This window comes from Oncorhynchus keta, chromosome 25 (assembly GCF_023373465.1).
Source record: "Oncorhynchus keta strain PuntledgeMale-10-30-2019 chromosome 25, Oket_V2, whole genome shotgun sequence".
Lineage (NCBI taxonomy): Eukaryota > Metazoa > Chordata > Actinopteri > Salmoniformes > Salmonidae > Oncorhynchus > Oncorhynchus keta.
The window spans coordinates 8,110,978-8,129,425 of record NC_068445.1 but is presented as its reverse complement, the minus strand read 5'-3'; the positions used below and the strand labels follow the sequence as shown (position 1 = coordinate 8,129,425).

The window sequence follows — 18,448 nt, the reverse complement described above, 5'->3', positions numbered from 1 at the left end:
AAAATGCATGCAACCATGTACACCTGTGTCGTGTGTGTGTGTGTGTGTGTGTGTGTGTGTGTGTGTGTGTGTGTGTGTGTGTGTGTGTGTGTGTGTGTGTGTGTGTGTGTGTGTGTGTGTGTGTGTGTGTGTGTGTGTGTGTGTGTGTGCGTGCGTGCGTGCTTGTATGTGTGTATGTGTGTGTGCTGAGGTGTCTAAAGAACAGGGCTCACTACGTTCTCTTCAAACCTTTTGTATCGCACACACTTGTACATCCATACTGTCCTATGTGTGTGTGTGTGTCTAAAAGTGAAAGTGTTTGCTTTTAGTGTGGATCATGCTTTTGAGTGACAGTAGTGTCACTTCCTCCATCAGAAAGGAAAGGATAGGAAATGTAGTGAGGCGCAAGAGACTCGAGGTGAACATCTGTGTGGGCGACGCTGAAACTCCAGCTAACTCCCTACGAAGATGCGCATGCGCGCACACAAATGCAGACAGACATTTATGCACACATATTGTACACGTATGCACGTATGCACTGCGAGGGAAGGCGCTGAGAGGGAGGAGAGCAATCGACAGCCTCCAGTGGAACCTCATCCTCCACTTCCGCAGAAGAAAGGAGACACCACCACTGTCCCTTTACAGCTTTCTTTCACACCTGTCACCCTCAGAGGGGCAATAAACCAATCAGTGTCGAAATAACAGGCTATACTGAGGCAGCTGTGGTCTTCCCAGACTCCTACATAGACTATCTTATCAAAAACACACACACTCATACACACTCAGGTCAGGATTCAATCCATTGCAGAGAGAGGATTTCAGGATAGTGCTTTCAAAAGTGCTTTTAGAAAGCCATAGTCACACTTTGATCCTCATATCATTTTCCAGTTTGGTTCAGTATTAGTACAAACTAAGAGATTTGAGTGAGAGTGAGTTGACCCCTCCACTGTTTCTGCTCATGTCGGTTAGTATCGAAATCCTCTTAGGTAAGTTGGATAACAACTCGCGTTAGACAACAACAGCATCAGTAAAGACAGAGGTGGGCCACAGTTTTCTTCCCTTTTGGGATGCGCAATAAAGATTTGCGGGATGATTAGTGTGGAACAAGACACAATGAGACATTGAGACGGATCACTGACATCCACATGCATGTTATTCACCAGCAACATCTGAGTACCTCTTTACCACCATTCAGACCCCACCCTATGCTTTTATCCCAAATGGCACCCTACATCCTACGCAGTGCCAGTGCCAAGAGAAGTGCACTATTTAGGGAACAGGCTGCCATTTCAGATTTGAGAGAAAGCCCCGGTCTTTTCCATGCTAGCGATTGACATTGGTTACAGTAGTTTACAGTGTAAAGGGACTTACTGTACCTTTGATTCCAAACTTTGAGTTCCCCCCGAATTTTAGGATGACCAGCATCAAGAGGAAACCCGTGAAGGCTACTGCTGCAATCCCTACGACCACGTACACCTGAGGGAATGACACAGCTGTTGAGCTAGGACCACCACTGCTCAGTCTGAAGCACATTGTGCCGCAGTGTGTAGCCTACTAGCACCGAGACACATGACACCAACCATATAGAAACAGGACATATAAATGTCTAAAACTTAAACATACTGTCAACTATAAACACACTATATGGTACTGTTAATAACAATAGTCCCGGTTAAACATACCACATTAAAACATAGGATATACTGTAAACACAAATGTTTAGCTCCCACAACAGCACTGCTCCCAGAACAGTTCTAAGGCTCACACAAAACACAAAACACAGCACAAGTGCGCAACGAGGTGCCTTGGAGTGTGACTTACAGCCACTCTGTCTTCCGGTGGATCTAGAGGTGTATCGTCTGTTTTCAAAGAGAAGAGAAGAGAAGAGAAGAGAAGACAGCAGATGCTAAAGTATCCCTCATTTCAAAAGTCGTTGATCAAATATGTCTGTCCGTGTGGGTAGCACGTTAGTTGAAGGGGTGCCTACATAAGGACTTAATAAGAATATTTTGTATTATGGCTTGCGGTTGTTGGCATAAACATTGCTGTTCACGAATGCAGTATGTATGGGTTGGGTTATGAAGTCCTCATGAAGGTACCCTTTCAAGTAAAGTGTTCCCTCTATGAGTGTGTCAGAGTGACATAGGCCTGTGTGCTTTGAAAGCACCGCTGTGTGAATAGGTCATGTGAAGGGACAGTGACTATACCTGTAGTTGGGTCTGTGGTGCCCAGAGACAGTGTGACACGAGGAGAGGAAAGAGAAAAGAAAGTACTAACACTTTATGAGACAAAACGCAAAGCTCAGTAATCAGTTCCCAAAGCATTTCTCAAGTCAATAATCCTCAGGTGTCAGGACATCATAAAAGGAAAGCACATTGGTTATTGCTAAACAGTTCAATCAGTGATTTAGACAGTCAATTTTCCATGTAAATATTTGAACAGCAACTCACCATAGTAAAGAGGTTCTGTCACTGTTCCTGTTGGGTAAAATACAAAAAGTACTTGATTAATCAATAAAGGTAATAGATTAGATAAGAACTCCGCTCACCTGCTTGTCTACTGTAGGTCTCAATTGGACACCAATTGAAAATATACTGAACAAAAATATAAACGCAACATGCAACAATTTCAACGATTGTACTGAGTTACAGATCACATAAGGAAATCAGTCAAATGAAATAAATTCCTTGGGCCCTAATCTATGGATTTCACATGGCTGGGCAGGGGCGCAGCCATGGGTGGGCATAGGCCCACACACTCGGGAGCCAGGCCCAGCCAATCAGAATTCATTTTTCACCACAAAAGGGCTTTATTACAGACAGAAATACTCCTCAGTTTCATCAGCTGTCCAGATGGCTGGTCTCAGCAGATCCCGCAGGTGAAGAAGCCAGATGTGGAGGTTCTGGGCTGGCATGGTTACACATGGTCTGCGGTTGTGAGGCCGGTTGCGCGTACTGCAAAATGATCTACAACGACGTTGGAGGCGGCTTATGGTAGAGAAATGAACATTACATTCTCTGGCAACAGCTCGGGTGGACTTTCCTTCAATCAGCATGCCAGCATTGTTGTGTGCACATTTTAGAGTGGCCTTTTATTGTCCCCAGCACAAGGTGCACCTGTGTAATTAGTATGCTGTTTATTCAGTTTCTTGATATGCCACACATGTCAGCTTGATGGATTATCTTGGCAAAATGAGAAATGCTCACTAACATGGATTTAAACAAATTTGTGCACAGAATTTGAGAGAAATATGCTTTTTGTGCATATGTTACATTTCTGGGATCTTTTATTTTGTTGCATTTACATTTTTTCAGTATAATTCAAGTTTTAAAAATGTGCAGACACACGGCTCTCTAGGAATTCAGTTTGACACGCGTCATATGTGCAATTTGACCCCTAGACCCTCCCCCTAATAACTTCAGTAGATCTGAGAGGATGGGAGATAGATGTAAACAATATGGTAATACTGTAGCTCCATCTTACCATTTGATAGGCCAGGTGGAGTTGTTGCCATATTGCAGACTATCCAATCCTCTCAGAATGACACAAGTGGGATAGGGGTTTAATTGGGATTCAGAGAGTGGTTACACGACACAACACATACCTCCCTCAAAGGGGTTGTGCATGAAGTGGGCATTGACGGTCTTGCGGTCCTGTCCGTACTTGTTGCTGGCCAGCAGGGTGTACGGTCCATTGTTGATGTGTGTGGGGCTGTCCAGCTGCAGGCAGCCGTGGTACTCCCTCTCAGAGAAGTCATGGATCATGGTCATGATGTAGGGTCCCTCAATAACCGGCTCCCCGTCTAACAGCCAGCGGAGCTCGGGCTTTGGGTTCCCAGACATACTGAATGGGATGCACCAGTGGTGGTCCTGGTAGGCATCACTCAACTTACTGATGTTAGGGGGAACTGAGAGAGAGAGAGAGAGAGAGAGAGAGAGAGAGAGAGAGAGAGAGAGAGAGAGAGAGAGAGAGAGAGAGAGAGAGAGAGAGAGAGAGAGAGAGAGAGAGAGAGAGTGAGAGAGAGTGAGAGAGAGACAGAGAGAGAGAGAGAGAGAGAGAGAGAGAGAGAGAGAGAGAGAGAGAGAGAGAGAGAGAGAGAGAGAGAGAGAGAGAGAGAGAGTGAGTTAGGGGGTGAGGGAGTGAGTGAGCGAGTGAGTGAATGAGTGAGACAGATAGAAGGAGAAGCCATAACGGGGAGAAAAGAAGGGTGAACGAGTTAAGGCAGGTGTTATTCTCATCCTTTCCCCCTCTTGTCTGTCTAGAGATGTGAGTCATGTTTGGAACTCACAGAGGATGTTGAGGAGGACTGTGGACTCATTCTCGCCCACAATGTTCCCAGCACTGCAGGTGATCTTACAGTTGTTGTCCAGGGAGGAGAGGTTATAGAGATGGAGCTCAGACACTTGGCCCGAGGTCTCAATCTGCAGAAGAACACACAGAGACACAGTCAGGTACCCATCTCACCCACATGACCAAATGCTTTAACACATCAACAGTTATTTCTTTCGCAAACACAATACCTGTTGCTGGTTGTTAGTGATATTGTAAGATCATGCTTTACCATTTATAAACAGATATCCTTCCCTAGTAGTTGTTGATTCTTTGACATCGTGCCGTCTCTTCTGTATGAGAACCTATGCTAAACAAATGGTGTTACACAGCTAGATTAGCAAGTACCATTATAGGCCAATACTAGTGAATAATTGGTGTTCAAATCCGTGGTGTTAAAAGATCTGCAATATGCCAGATGAGGTAAGATCCCTGTTCACCTCATTCAGCTGCTTGTCTAGGTAAGACGCTGTTGCTATAGTTCTGCCATATACTCACGTGTGTGAGTTTCTAGGCCTTTTGCCCTGTGTTTGAGACGGTTTGCCTTAGTCCTCCTCAATTTGAGGTAATTTTGCTATTGGTCAAGTAAGTTTGTTTTTCAAGTTAATTATTTTTGTGAAACATTTTCTGCATTTTTCTGCATTTTTGCATATTTTGGATCCAGTCTTCTCATCAACTTTACTGTTAAAGATGGAATCTGCAGTAGGGCAAACAGCACCACCGCCGTTGTCGTTTATTTTTAGTTGATGAAGGGAGGTGAGGAGCGTCGCACAACGTGGTACAAAGAAAATTGCAGTACATTTCTGTTGTTCTACCGCGTTTGCAATGATGTCAGAGGGGAAATAACAGTGTTCATTGTTTGCAGTAACTTATTTGCTGTTGTAATGTCGCAAACAGACGTGGCAGTTTCACCATTAAAGATTCCAGCTTGAAATAAATAACACTTATTGTTGCACCTGCTGATGGGTACGGCCAGGAGTTTTACTTAACCACGAAACACTTATTGTTGCACCTGCTGATGGGTAGGGCCAGGAGTTTTACTTAACCACGAAACACTTATTGTTGCACCTGCTGATGGGTAGGGCCAGGAGTTTTACTTAACCACGAAACACTTATTGTTGCACCTGCTGATGGGTAGGGCCAGGAGTTTTACTTAACCATGAAACACTTATTGTTGCACCTGCTGATGGGTAGGGCCAGGAGTTTTACTTAACCACGAAACACTTATTGTTGCACCTGCTGATGGGTAGGGCCAGGAGTTTTACTTAACCACAAAACACTTATTGTTGTTACCTGCTGATGGGTAGGGCCAGGAGTTTTACTTAAACGAAACACTTATTGTTGCACCTGCTGATGGGTAGGGCCAGGAGTTTTACTTAACCACGAAACACTTATTTTTGCACCTGCTGATGGATAGGGCCAGGAGTTTTACTTAACCACGAAACACTTATTGTTGCACCTGCTGATGGGTAGGGCCAGGAGTTTTACTTAACCACGAAAAACTTATTGTTGCACCTGCTGATGGGTAGGGCCAGGAGTTTTACTTAACCACGAAACACTTATTGTTGCACCTGCTGATGGGTAGGGCCAGGAGTTTTACTTAACCACGAAACACTTATTGTTGCACCTGCTGATGGGTTGGGCCAGGAGTTTTACTTAACCACGAAACACTTATTGTTGCACCTGCTAATGGGTAGGGCCAGGAGTTTTACTTAACCACGAAACACTTATTGTTGCACCTGCTGATGGGTAGGGCCAGGAGTTTTACTTAACCACGAAACACTTATTGTTGCACCTGCTGATGGGTAGGGCCAGGAGTTTTACTTAACCACGAAACACTTATTGTTGCACCTGCTGATGGGTAGGGCCAGGAGTTTTACTTAACCACAAAACACTTATTGTTGCACCTGCTGATGGGTAGGGCCAGGAGTTTTACTTAACCACGAAACACTTATTGTTGCACCTGCTGATGGGTTGGGCCAGGAGTTTTACTTAACCACGAAACACTTATTTTTGCATCTGCTGATGGGTAGGGCCAGGAGTTTTACTTAACCACAAAACACTTATTGTTGCACCTGCTGATGGGTAGGGCCAGGAGTTTTACTTAACCACAAAACACTTATTGTTGCACCTGCTGATGGGTAGGGCCAGGAGTTTTACTTAACCACAAAACACTTATTGTTGCACCTGCTGATGGGTAGGGCCAGGAGTTTTACTTAACCACGAAACACTTATTGTTGCACCTGCTGATGGGTTGGGCCAGGAGTTTTACTTAACCACGAAACACTTATTTTTGCATCTGCTGATGGGTAGGGCCAGGAGTTTTACTTAACCACAAAACACTTATTGTTGCACCTGCTGATGGGTAGGGCCAGGAGTTTTACTTAACCACGAAACACTTATTGTTGCACCTGCTGATGGGTAGGGCCAGGAGTTTTACTTAACCACGAAACACTTATTGTTGCACCTGCTGATGGGTAGGGCCAGGAGTTTTACTTAACCACAAAACACTTATTGTTGCACCTGCTGATGGGTAGGGCCAGGAGTTTTACTTAACCACGAAACACTTATTGTTGCACCTGCTGATGGGTTGGGCCAGGAGTTTTACTTAACCACGAAACACTTATTTTTGCACCTGCTGATGGGTAGGGCCAGGAGTTTTACTTAACCATGAAACACTTATTGTTGCACCTGCTGATGGGTAAGGCCAGGAGTTTTACTTAACCACGAAACACTTATTTTTGCACCTGCTGATGGGTAGGGCCAGGAGTTTTACTTAACCACGAAACACTTATTGTTGCACCTGCTGATGGGTAGGGCCAGGAGTTTTACTTAACCACGAAACACTTATTGTTGCACCTGCTGATGGGTAGGGCCATGAGTTTTACTTAACTACGAAACACTTATTGTTGCACCTGCTGATGGGTAGGGCCAGGAGTTTTACTTAACCACGAAACACTTATTGTTGCACCTGCTGATGGGTAGGGCCAGGATTTTTACTTAACCACGAAACACTTATTGTTGCACCTGCTGATGGGTAGGGCCAGGAGTTTTACTTAACTACGAAACACTTATTGTTGCACCTGCTGATGGGTAGGGCCAGGAGTTTTACTTAACCACAAAACACTTATTTTTGCACCTGCTGATGGGTTGGGCCAGGAGTTTTACTTAACCACGAAACACTTATTTTTGCACCTGCTGATGGGTTGGGCCAGGAGTTTTACATAACCACGAAACACTTATTGTTGCACCTGCTGATGGGTAGGGCCAGGAGTTTTACTTAACCACGAAACACTTATTTTTGCACCTGCTGATGGATAGGGCCAGGAGTTTTACTTGACCATGAATAAATCTGTTTCTTGGTCAGGTCATGTGGTCAGTAAAACTCCTGGCCCTACTCATGCGTGTGTCTAAAATGGTACCCTATTCCCTATATAGTGCACTACTTTGACCCGAGACCGATTTGAGCCGGGGCCATGGGCTTTCTGGTGGGGGGGTGGCGTGGTGACTGACCTCATAGTAGGAGATGAGTGGGGTCATTTTCCAGATGAGCTCAGGAGAGGGCTCTCCGGAGGTGTTGCATGTCAGCACCACATCAGCACCCTCCTGCACCATAACCTTGGACGGGCTCAGAGTCGCCATGGGAACCACTGCCAACGACAACGAAGGGGAGATTCAATGCCATCTTAGTTAAAAATCACAGCACACACACGGCAGTGGTCACACACAGATTACAACTCCATGTGTCTCGCAACTCCGATAAAATCGATTGGACACTGTCTGGAGCCTCTCTAAAGGGAGACAACAACACAACAGACGTTGGGGGGGAGGGGAGGGGACTGTGACCTGACTGTGACCTGACTATGTGTCCAATCAGAAACTTGGCTGCCTCTTAGACATGGTCAATGGCATGGGAGCGTCTGACGAAAAAGGGCCAATGTCTGTCGAAAGTCCTGGCTGATGAAATGGACAGATCTCTTATCACCACTCAGGGACGTCGCCAAGACTCTTAACAGCATGGCAACCCTCTCAATCATTCTAAAACCCAGAAAACTATTAATTTCAGCACTCAGAGCGCAATATCAGCCCTTACCATCGTATGCAACTCTCTTACAAGCAATGCCAGCTGGCACAGTATACCTTTACAATGTGTCCATCTTTAACAACACACCCCGTGGGCTAAACTGGTTGCAATGGTTGTATACTGGTTGAAACCAGTTTTAGACACCAGTAAAACTATCAGCATCAACATCTCCAATATAAATACTGACAGGCAGCAGTGAAGACTATATCTTGGCCTCAGATAACCTCTGCATCCAACACATGAAAACTACAGCACTGAGCAGTGGAGCTCATATAGTACAGGATGATAGAGAGAGAGAGAGAGAGAGAGAGAGAGAGAGAGAGAGAGAGAGAGAGAGAGAGAGAGAGAGAGAGAGAGAGAGAGAGAGAGAGAGAGAGAGAGAGATGAACAGAGAGATTCACTGAAAACGGCGGAGAGATTCCCTGGGAGAGAGATGGTCAAGAGAGAGTGAGAGGGAACGACAGCGAGAATGACTGAGAGAAAGGGGGGTTGCAGGGTACTCAGTGTTTCTGGCTGGCTGGCAGCCATGCGGCATCGTACACATGTGGGGCCTCTCCCGTGTGTCGTCTTCATACAACGGGGTCCCCCTGCCGTCTTTCCAGGGGCTCGAACGTAACTGTGGCGAAGGTGAAAATAGCATCCTCATGGAGTGGAGGCTGGGCAGCCGGATCAATAAGTGTTATCAATGTCATTATATAGCCTCCTCTGTACCCCAGAGCACACTAGTACAGGCCCAGGTTCCTTTGTGTTAATACAGACTGGTGAGAGTTACTGAGTGGAAGGGGGAAACTGGTCCTAGACCAGCTTTGGTTTGAGGGTACTCATAATGGGCAAATGTCACATTAGGATACAGCATGTGAATCTAAGGACAGCTTCCTTTATTCAGCAAAGCCCAGTAAAGGGATAGTTTTCTGACATTTTCACCCAACCTTAACTGTTTTCTTACCTCAAGATGAGTTACGTCTTAGAATCTTAATATGAGCTCTTACGGAAAGCCTGTAAAGTAAACAATGCCCGAAAACTATTGAGTTTAGGGTTGGAAGGGCGTTGACTCTCTGGGTATGACTAAGGAAGGCATGTTGTTCCAAGCGAGCCACTTTAAAGAATGACTGTCCGTGACATAAGTTCTCTCTGCTGATACTGGATATCCCAAGTCCAGCGTTGCCCACTCTCCATTATGACCATTATCTCTCTGTCTCTGACAGTAAGCCCGCTCTGACCTAAGAGGGGGGCGGGAGGGGGATGAGGGGGGGGGGGTCATTATCAGGACAGGAAGGATATATTTTCAATAAAAACAAATCAAGTGGGGCCGTTACTGCAGTGAGGGAGCTTGAGCCTGGTCAGGGGCTTCCTCCCGCCACCCTCCGCTGTACATTGGAGGTCCTGAGCATCGGCCTCCTCTCCCAGCCACAGCTTCATCCATATGTTCTCACAGGAACAGTGCAGCGGGTTCCCTGAAAGAATCCTACACAGACAGAAACACAGCGCTGAATGTTGATTCACACGCACGCACGGACACTGACACAAACACACACACACACACACACACATGCACACATAAACACACGTATAAGCACAAACGGATGAGCACATCCGCGCACACACACTCAAATGTTTTTTGGGTTCCCATGATGACACATTGTCAATCGGGGGTACATAAAACACTGCTGAAAGAGGGGGAAAGTTAAAAAGGGAGAGAGAGGTAGGGAGAGAGAAAGAGAGAGAAAGACAGAGACAGAGACAGACGAGTATTAGACAGAATACAGTTGATTTAAAAAGCAACTCACAGATTTGATATGTTTAAATGTCGAAATATCCTCCAAGACAGAGATGACAGGTTGTTGTCTTTCAAATTCCTGTCAATCAGAATTAACATTATTGACAATGCGAAAAAAAATATCCAAAAGAAATGCTAAACTGTACAACCCTTCCAACAACTGCCCCGAGGCACAGATGTCAGTTCTACATCTAGTTTTGATTTGCATTTGGTTGAGTTGTTAATTAATGTGAATTCAACGTGAAATCAACCAAACATGCCACCATGTCATTGGATTTAGGTTCAAAGTTGAGTGAAAAAAACATGAAATTCCCTTACTTTCATGACTTTTTTCAAACCCAATCAGTTTTCCACGTTGATTCAATGTTATCACATATAATATTTTGATTGAAATTAAATGGAAACAATGTTAATTCAAACAAATATTTTTGTAAGAACTCTAATTTGGCCTTCACATTGAGATAAATGTTGCCTTAGGCCTGTAGAAGCCACTCACAGATACTGAAGCTTGAGGTTGTTCTGGAAGGCCAGTCGAGATACATAGGTAAGCCGGCTGTTAGTCACAGTTCTGCAAAGCAAATACACACAAAAACATGATCATACTGCACTAGTTGACAATCTGGGCCCCATCATGACCGCAAGTATAAGACATCACATAGCATAAAAGACTTACAGATTCGTGAGGTTCCGGTAATAATGCAGGTCTTTGTCATTGATGGACGAGAAGCTACTTTGGTTTGCAATATATCTGTCAAAAATGAAATTGGGAAAAATAGGTTAGTTAACAGAAGTAGCAGGCCCACTGAACAACCGATACACATTTCAACAGATATTCATCCTTAAGAGTCGATCGACGTACCCGTGCGCCAACGTAATTAACATCATTTTTAAAAGCTAGAGACATCGTATGAGTTGCATCCCAATCCACTGCATCAGCCTATGTCAGCCTTTCACATCTGCTGTGGAAAGTGGCAGAGCTACAGCTCTGTTTGTCATACCAGGAGACATCCCGAAAATCGGTCTTCTCGTGAAAACGTCTGCAGTGTCCAAAATGGTTTGGCCTACAAACTAACACGACCCCAACAAGCCCCACAGGACTCGTCTGAAGTCGGTACTGTGAATGTGCCAACTTCTGACTACAGCATCCAAACAGTTTGGGCGACAAAATAATATGACCCGACAATGGAAAGGGGAGACTCGTTTTGTTCCGGTACCAGTTTCAACATGTTATGGAAGTATGGAAGTATGGAAGTAGGTTTGTGAGCACAAAAAAAGGGTGAAATAAAATATACAGTACTAGTCAAAAGTTTGGACACACCTACTCATTCAAGGGGTTTTCTTTATTTTTTAAACTATTTTCTACATTGTAGAATAATAGTGAAGACATCAAAACTATGAACTCACTGTCTCTTCCTGAAGACAAATAATGTATACAAAATGCTTCAATCTGGGTTTAGACCGGATCATATTTCTGAGACTGCACTTGTGAAGGTAGTAAATTACCCTTTAATGGTGTCAGACCAAGGCATCTGTCCTCGTTCTCCTAGACCTTAGAGCTGCTTTTGACACCATCGATCACCACATTCTTTTGGAGAGATTAGAAACTCTAATTGGTCTACACGGACTAGTTCTTGCCTGGTTTAGATCTTATCCGTGGGAAAGATATCAGTAAGTCACTGTGGATGGTTTGTCCTCTGACAAATCAATTGTAAGTTTCAGCGTTCCTCAAGGTTCCATTTTAGGACCACTATTGTTTTCTCTATATATTCTACCTCTTGGGGATGTCATTCGGAAACACAATGTCAACTTTCACAGCTATGCGGACTACACACAGCTGTACATTTTGATGAAACATGGTGAAGCCCCAAAATTGCCTACCCTGGAAGCCTGTGTTTCAGACATAAGGAAGTGGATGGTGGCAAATGTTTTACTTTTAAACTCGGACAAAACAGAGATGCTAGTTCTAAGTCCCGAGAAACAAAGAGATCTGCAGTTGGATCTGACAATTAATCTTGATGGTTGTACAGTTGTCTCAAATAAAATTGTGAAGGACCTTGGCGTTACTCTGGACCCTGATTTCTCTTCTGACGAACATAACAATAATATTTCAAGGACACCTTTTTTCAAGGAGATCTTCGTAACATTGCAAAAATATGAAACTTTTTGTCCAAAAATTACGCAGAAAAGCTAATCCATACTTTGTCACTTCTAGATTAGACTACTGCAATGCTCTACTCTCCGGCTATCTGGATGAAGCACTAAATAAACTTCAGTTAGTGCTAAACACAGCTGCTAGAATCCTGACTAGAACCAAATAAGTTGATCATATTACTCCAGTGCTAGCCTCCTTATTGTCCCTAGAATTTCTAAGCAAACAGTTGGAGGCAGGGCTTTCTCCTATAGAGCTCCATTTTTATGGAATGGTCTGCCTATCCCTGTGAGAGATGCAGACTTGGTCTCGACCTTTAAGTCATTACTGAAGTCCCATCTCTTCAGTAGGTCCTATGTGTAGTCTGGCCCAGGGGTATGAAGGTGAACGGCAAGGCACTGGCGCGACGAACTGCCCTTGCTGTCTCTGCCTGGCCGGCTCCCCTCTCTGCCTTTGACCCTATTACGGGGGCTGAGTCACTGGCTTACTAGTGCTCTCCCATGCTGTCCCTTGTAGGGGTGCGTCACTTGAGTGGGTTGAGTCACAGACGTGATCTTCCTGTCCGGTTTTGCACCCCCCTCAGGCACACGTGGTGGAGGAGATCTTTGTGGGTAGTAAGTTGTCTCATGGTAGTAAGTTGGTCTGTTGATATCCCTCTATTGGTGCTGGGGCTGTGCTTTGGCATAGTGGATGGGGTTATATCCTGACTGGTTGGCCCTGTCCGGGGGTATTGTCGATCGGGACCACAGTGTTCCCCGACCCACCCGTCTCAGTCTCCCGTATCTATGCTGCAATAGTGTATGTGCTGGGGGCTATGGTCAGTCTGTTATATCTGGTGTAATTCTCCTGTCATATCGGGTGTCCTGTGTGAATTTAAGTATGCTCCCTCGAATTCTCTCTCTCTCCCTCTCTCCCTCCCGGAGGACATGCGCCCTAGGATCATCCCTGAGGACTTCCTGGCCTGATGACTCCTGGCTGTCCCCAGTCCACCTGGTCGTAGTGCTGCTCCTGTTCTGCCTGTGGATAATAAACCCTGACCTGTTCACCAGACGTGCTACATTACCTTGTCCGGGACCTGCTGTTTTCTACTCTCTCTCTCTCTCTACCGCACCTGCTGTCTCGACCTCTGAATGCTAGTCTATGAAAAGCCAACTGATATTTACTCTTGAGATAATGACCTTGCACGCTCCACAACCACTGTGATTATTATTTGACCCTGCTGGTCATCTATGAACGTTTGAACATCTTGAAGAACAATCTGGCTTTAAATGTCCATGTACTCTTATAATCTCCACCCAGCACAGCCAGAAGAGGACTGGCCACCCCTCAGAGCCTGGTTCCTCTCTAGGTTTCTTCCTAGGTTCCTGCCTTTCTATGGAGTTTTTCCTATCCGCTGTGCTTCTACATCTGCATTGCTTGCTGTTTGGGGGTTTAGGCTGGATTTATGCTAATGAAAAAAGGGCTTTATAAATACATTTGATTGATTGATGAAATAACACATATGGGATCATGTAGTAACAAAAAAGTGTTAAACAAATCTAAATATATTTGAGATTTTAGATTTTTCAAAGTAGCCACCCTTTGCCTTGATGACAGCTTTGAACTCTCTTGAGATGATCTCAACCAGCTTTACCTGGAATCCTTTTCTAACAGTCTTGAAGGAGGTCCCACATATGGCGAGCACTTGTTGGCTGCTTTTCCTTCACACTGTCATCCAACTCATCCCAAACCATCTCAATTGGGTTGAGGTCAGGTAATTGTGGGGCCAGGTCATCTGATGCAGCACTCCATCACTCTGCTTCTTGGTCAAACAAATTAAAGTCCCACAAAGCGCCAACCAGATGGGATGGCGGATCGCTGCAGAATGCTGGGGTAGCCATGCTGGTTAAGTGTGCCTTAAATTCTAAATAAATCACTGACAGTGTCACCAGAAAAGTGATGCTTCACGGTGGGAACCACACACGCGGAGATCATCCATTCACCTACTATGCGTGTCACAAAGTCACAGCGGTTGGAACCAAAAATCTCAAATTTGGACTCATCAGACCAAAGGACAGATTTCCACCGGTCTAATGTCCATTGCTTGTGTTTCTTGGCCCAAGCAAGTCTCTTCTTCTTATTGATGTTCTTTAGTAGTCATTTCTTTGCAGCAATTTGAGATGTGTCTGTTACTTGAACTTTGTAAAGCATTTATTTGGGCTACAATCTGAGGTGCAGTTAACTCTAATGAACTTATCCTCTGCAGCAGAGGTAACAAAAAAAAACTTACATCTCTCAGATTTTTGCCACAAATTTGTTTACCTCCTTGTTAGTGGCATTTCTCAGTTGTCAAGATAATTCATCCACTTAACAGGTTTGGCATATCAAGAAGCTGATTAAACAGCATGATGATTGAACAGGTGAAACTTGTGCTGGGGACATCAAAAGGCTGTGCTAAAATGTGCAGTTTCTTCACACAAGACAATACACACATGTCTCAAGTATTGCGGGAGCGTGAAATTGGCATGCTGACTGCAGGAATGTCCACCAGAGCTGTTGACAGATAATGTAATGTTAATTTCTCTACCATAAGCCATCTCCAATGTCTTTTGGGCAGTACGTCCAACCGGCCTCACAACCGCAGATCATGTGTAACCATGCTAGCCCAGGACACCCGGCTTATTCACCTGCGGGATCCTCTGAGACTAGCCACCAGGACAACTGTGGTTTTGCACAACTGAATAATTTCTATATAAACTGTCAGAAATTGTCTCAGGGAAGCTCATCCGCATGCTTGTCATCCTCACCAGGTTCTTGACCTGACTGCAGTTCGGCGTCGTAACCTACTTCAAATGCTCACCTTCGATGGCCACTGGCATGCTGATGAAGTGTGCTCTTCATGGATGAATCCCTGTTTCAACTGTACCAGGTGAGGGGTTTACATTGTGAACAGAGTGCCACATGGTGGCAATGGGGTTATGGTATAAGCTACAGACAACCAACAAAATTGCATTTTATCAATGGCAATTTGAATGGTCAGAGATGCCATGATGAAATCCTGAGTCCCATTGTTGTGCCATTCATCCACCGCCATCACCTCATGTTTCAGCATGATAATGCACTGGCCCCATGTCACATGGATCTGTACACAATTCCTGGAATCTGAAAATGTGCCAGTTCTTCCATGGCTTGCATACTAACCAAACACGTCACCCATTGAGCATGTTTGGGATGCTCTGGATTGACGTGTACGATAGCATGTTTTGTTACGTTACAGCCTCATTCTAAAACTGATTAAATAAATAATCAGCCACTTGGATTTGAACCTGATCTAACATCTCTGGAGAGACCTGAAAATATCTGTGCAGCAACTTTCCCCATCCAACCTGACAGAGCTTGAGATGATCTGCAGAGAAGAATGGGAGAAAAACATGTGTGCCAAGCTCTAGCATCATACCCAAGAAGACTCGAGGCTGTAATCACTAAATACTAAGTAAAGGGTCTGAATACTTATGTAAATGTGATATTTCATTCTTAAATGTTTTATACATGTACATTTATTCAATATTCTATCAACAAAACATTTTTTTTTAAAGTGTATATGTTTTTTGCATATGTTTACACTGTAACCTTACAATAGAGCTCGAGGTAGCCAGGTGGTTAGGCCGTTGGGCCAGTAACCGAAAGGTTGAGCTGACAAGGTAAAAATCTGTCGTTCTGCCCCTGAACAAGCCATTTAACCCACTGTTCCCCGGTAGGCCGTCATTGTAAATAAAACTTTGTTCTTAACTGACTTGCCTAGTTAAATAAAGTTAAAATATATAACTTTTTGAAATAGAGGCTATGCATCAAAGGGTATGCTATGGTCTTGACAAAGAGATGCTCACATCATGTCCTCAGTATTCCAAATGCTCTACTTTTGATTCTCTGTTTGTCTTCAGCTCTGAAACGTGTGTGGAAATTAATTTAGTCTACTCCAATTAATTTTTTTCTCCAAAATAGATGCAAAACAAATCTGAATATATAATTGTAGGTTTTCGGGCCCATTGTCCTTGCAAATACTCTTCCCGGAGCCACCGTGGAGCGTCGATCGGTACCGATAGCACCACAACAGTCTCCCTCGCGGTTCAGTAGTCCCCACCGCTCTCTCTCTCTCTCTCTCTCTCTCTCTCTCTCTCTCTCTCTCTCTCTCTCTCTCTCTCTCTCTCTCTCTCTCACACACACACACATACACATGTATTTTCCTAACATCACTGCTGCAAAAATAAAAAATACGTTTTATTAGCCAATTCAAATAGCCCAACTTTTGACTGAGAATTGGCCATTCGATTGAACCTTCAATTCTACTCCTTGATAGCCTAAAACGCATCAACCTTTTTTCACCTCTTTATTGTGTCCGGATTAGGAAGGTTATGTCTGGTCTTTCCACCAATTGTGTGCCTTTTGAATAGTGTAACCTGATTTTTTTTAAACGTTGGATTTCACCTCCTTTTAACATTCAGTCATAAAAAGCACATGTTCATAAAACACCAGAACGTGGCCCAAAAAAATTGTAGAACTAGCTCACCTGCTTTTACACTGTGGTTTGACTATAGGATGTATTACAAAGGAACAGTTTCACGACATTAAAATGAGAGTTCAGTTCATTTAATAGGGTTTACCTTAAAATGAGGGACAGGTGTAAATGGATCACATAATAATCTTCAGAAATAACTGTCAGATAAACAGCATAACTAGAGCTTTACAACGATGATGACATGTTTTAGAAATGTTGGGATTATGTGGATACAAATCTTCCTAGAAGTCATAGAGGGTGCATGGAAGGACATGTCACAATTCAGATGTATTGAATTCTCATGTGGTCTATATTAAAGGGCAATTGAATTAATATAATAGGCTTTTACGATTCAATATTGGTGCACAATTGCTACTTAAAATATCAAAGTGACTCAAAAGGCACTCGTTTCGTGGAAGACACATCTGTCATAGACCGAGGCCTGTATGATGGGTCCGGTGATGGATCATGGACTGTGACTCACATGTCGGTAATGTTGTCCATCTCCAGCTCCGACTGCAACACGGGAAAAGCCATGATACCCCGCTCCTGGTCCACACATGCGATCCTGGTCCCGCTACAGGAGCAGGACGCGGGGCAGGCGGCCCCGAGCCTCCACAGTCCCATTAGTACGCAACACAACCCGAACAGAAACACCCCACTACCCCTCCGAAAGGCGCTCATCTCGGCTCCCTCCATGCCCGACCAGGGACGGCTTGGATAAACCAAGCTCCAGCAGAAAGAGACGCTGTCAAATGCTCAATCCAGACGAGCAGGCACCAGCCGCTCTCCGCGCAAATGGGTGAGATGCTGAAAATGGGGTTATCCGTTCCGTTCGTCTCCACAAGAATCCAGCCAGTCACTCAAATTCACATTGAGACACCGACGTGTGTGTATGCCAAGGATTCTCTCTCTCTCTCTCTCTCTCTCTCTCTCTCTCTCTCTCTCTCTCTCTCTCTCTCTCTCTCTCTCTCTCTCCCTCTCTCTCTCTCTCTCTCTCAGTCAGATGACACTGGCACTTATAATTCCACACAAAACCCTATGTCCTGTGCAGGTCTGCCAGAGGCAGAGCCGTGGATGAATAGATAATGAACAGATACGACGGGGCTGAAAACGCACACCGTGTATTGCTGCGTTGTTCAAGCAGTGCACTGAGGAGGAGGCGGCGCGGGTAGGCCAACCAACATCAAAACATACAGCATGTTATAGATCGCCGTCAAGAATACGCCCTCCAGCCATTGTTTTAGTTCCGATTCCACGCTGATTGTTCCAGATGGCCAGGGGTTAAAGGGCTCTCCTCCCCGTCATTCACCCGCGGTCTTGTGTTTAGAAGTGTCTCGGTGGGACGAGATGCGTTGGTGTCCTTGTAGGCTATAATGGACAAATACCATAACATCGGGCATGAGAAATACGGGGCTAGGTTTACAGCCAGAGTGTATTCGAATAGAAAATCATGTGTTAATTAAAAAACAAAATGACAACGCAGGTGTGCATCTGCTTCAATGACAGTTGACTTATCCCACTGGCACAGCGGGGTATAAGGGCACTACTCTCAGTCACCAATCATTCCCTCTTTAGTCGCGGTGTACCAGCCTC

The 18,448-nt window shown here is 44.6% G+C and overlaps 1 protein-coding gene across 2 annotated transcripts in view; it reads right to left on the bottom strand.

Annotated features, from left to right (window-relative positions):
* Nucleotides 1-18,223, bottom strand: part of LOC118358081 (BDNF/NT-3 growth factors receptor-like) — an 83,114-nt gene extending 64,891 nt beyond the window's left edge. Inside the window, exons 1-11 of one of the 2 annotated variants that reach the window (XM_052478578.1) lie at nt 17,337-18,223; nt 10,843-10,917; nt 10,666-10,737; nt 10,180-10,248; nt 9,709-9,857; nt 7,822-7,958; nt 4,268-4,400; nt 3,584-3,886; nt 2,430-2,456; nt 1,801-1,838; nt 1,356-1,455 (exon numbers count right to left, since the gene is read on the bottom strand). In XM_052478578.1, coding sequence (XP_052334538.1) covers nt 1,356-1,455; nt 1,801-1,838; nt 2,430-2,456; nt 3,584-3,886; nt 4,268-4,400; nt 7,822-7,958; nt 9,709-9,857; nt 10,180-10,248; nt 10,666-10,737; nt 10,843-10,917; nt 17,337-17,551 — 1,318 coding nt within the window. In that variant the 5' untranslated portion in view covers nt 17,552-18,223. The remainder of the gene's footprint in view (nt 1-1,355; nt 1,456-1,800; nt 1,839-2,429; nt 2,457-3,583; nt 3,887-4,267; nt 4,401-7,821; nt 7,959-9,708; nt 9,858-10,179; nt 10,249-10,665; nt 10,738-10,842; nt 10,918-17,336) is intronic. The other variant, XM_052478579.1, reaches the window with a different exon arrangement.
* Between the last annotated feature and the right edge of the window lie 225 nt (nt 18,224-18,448).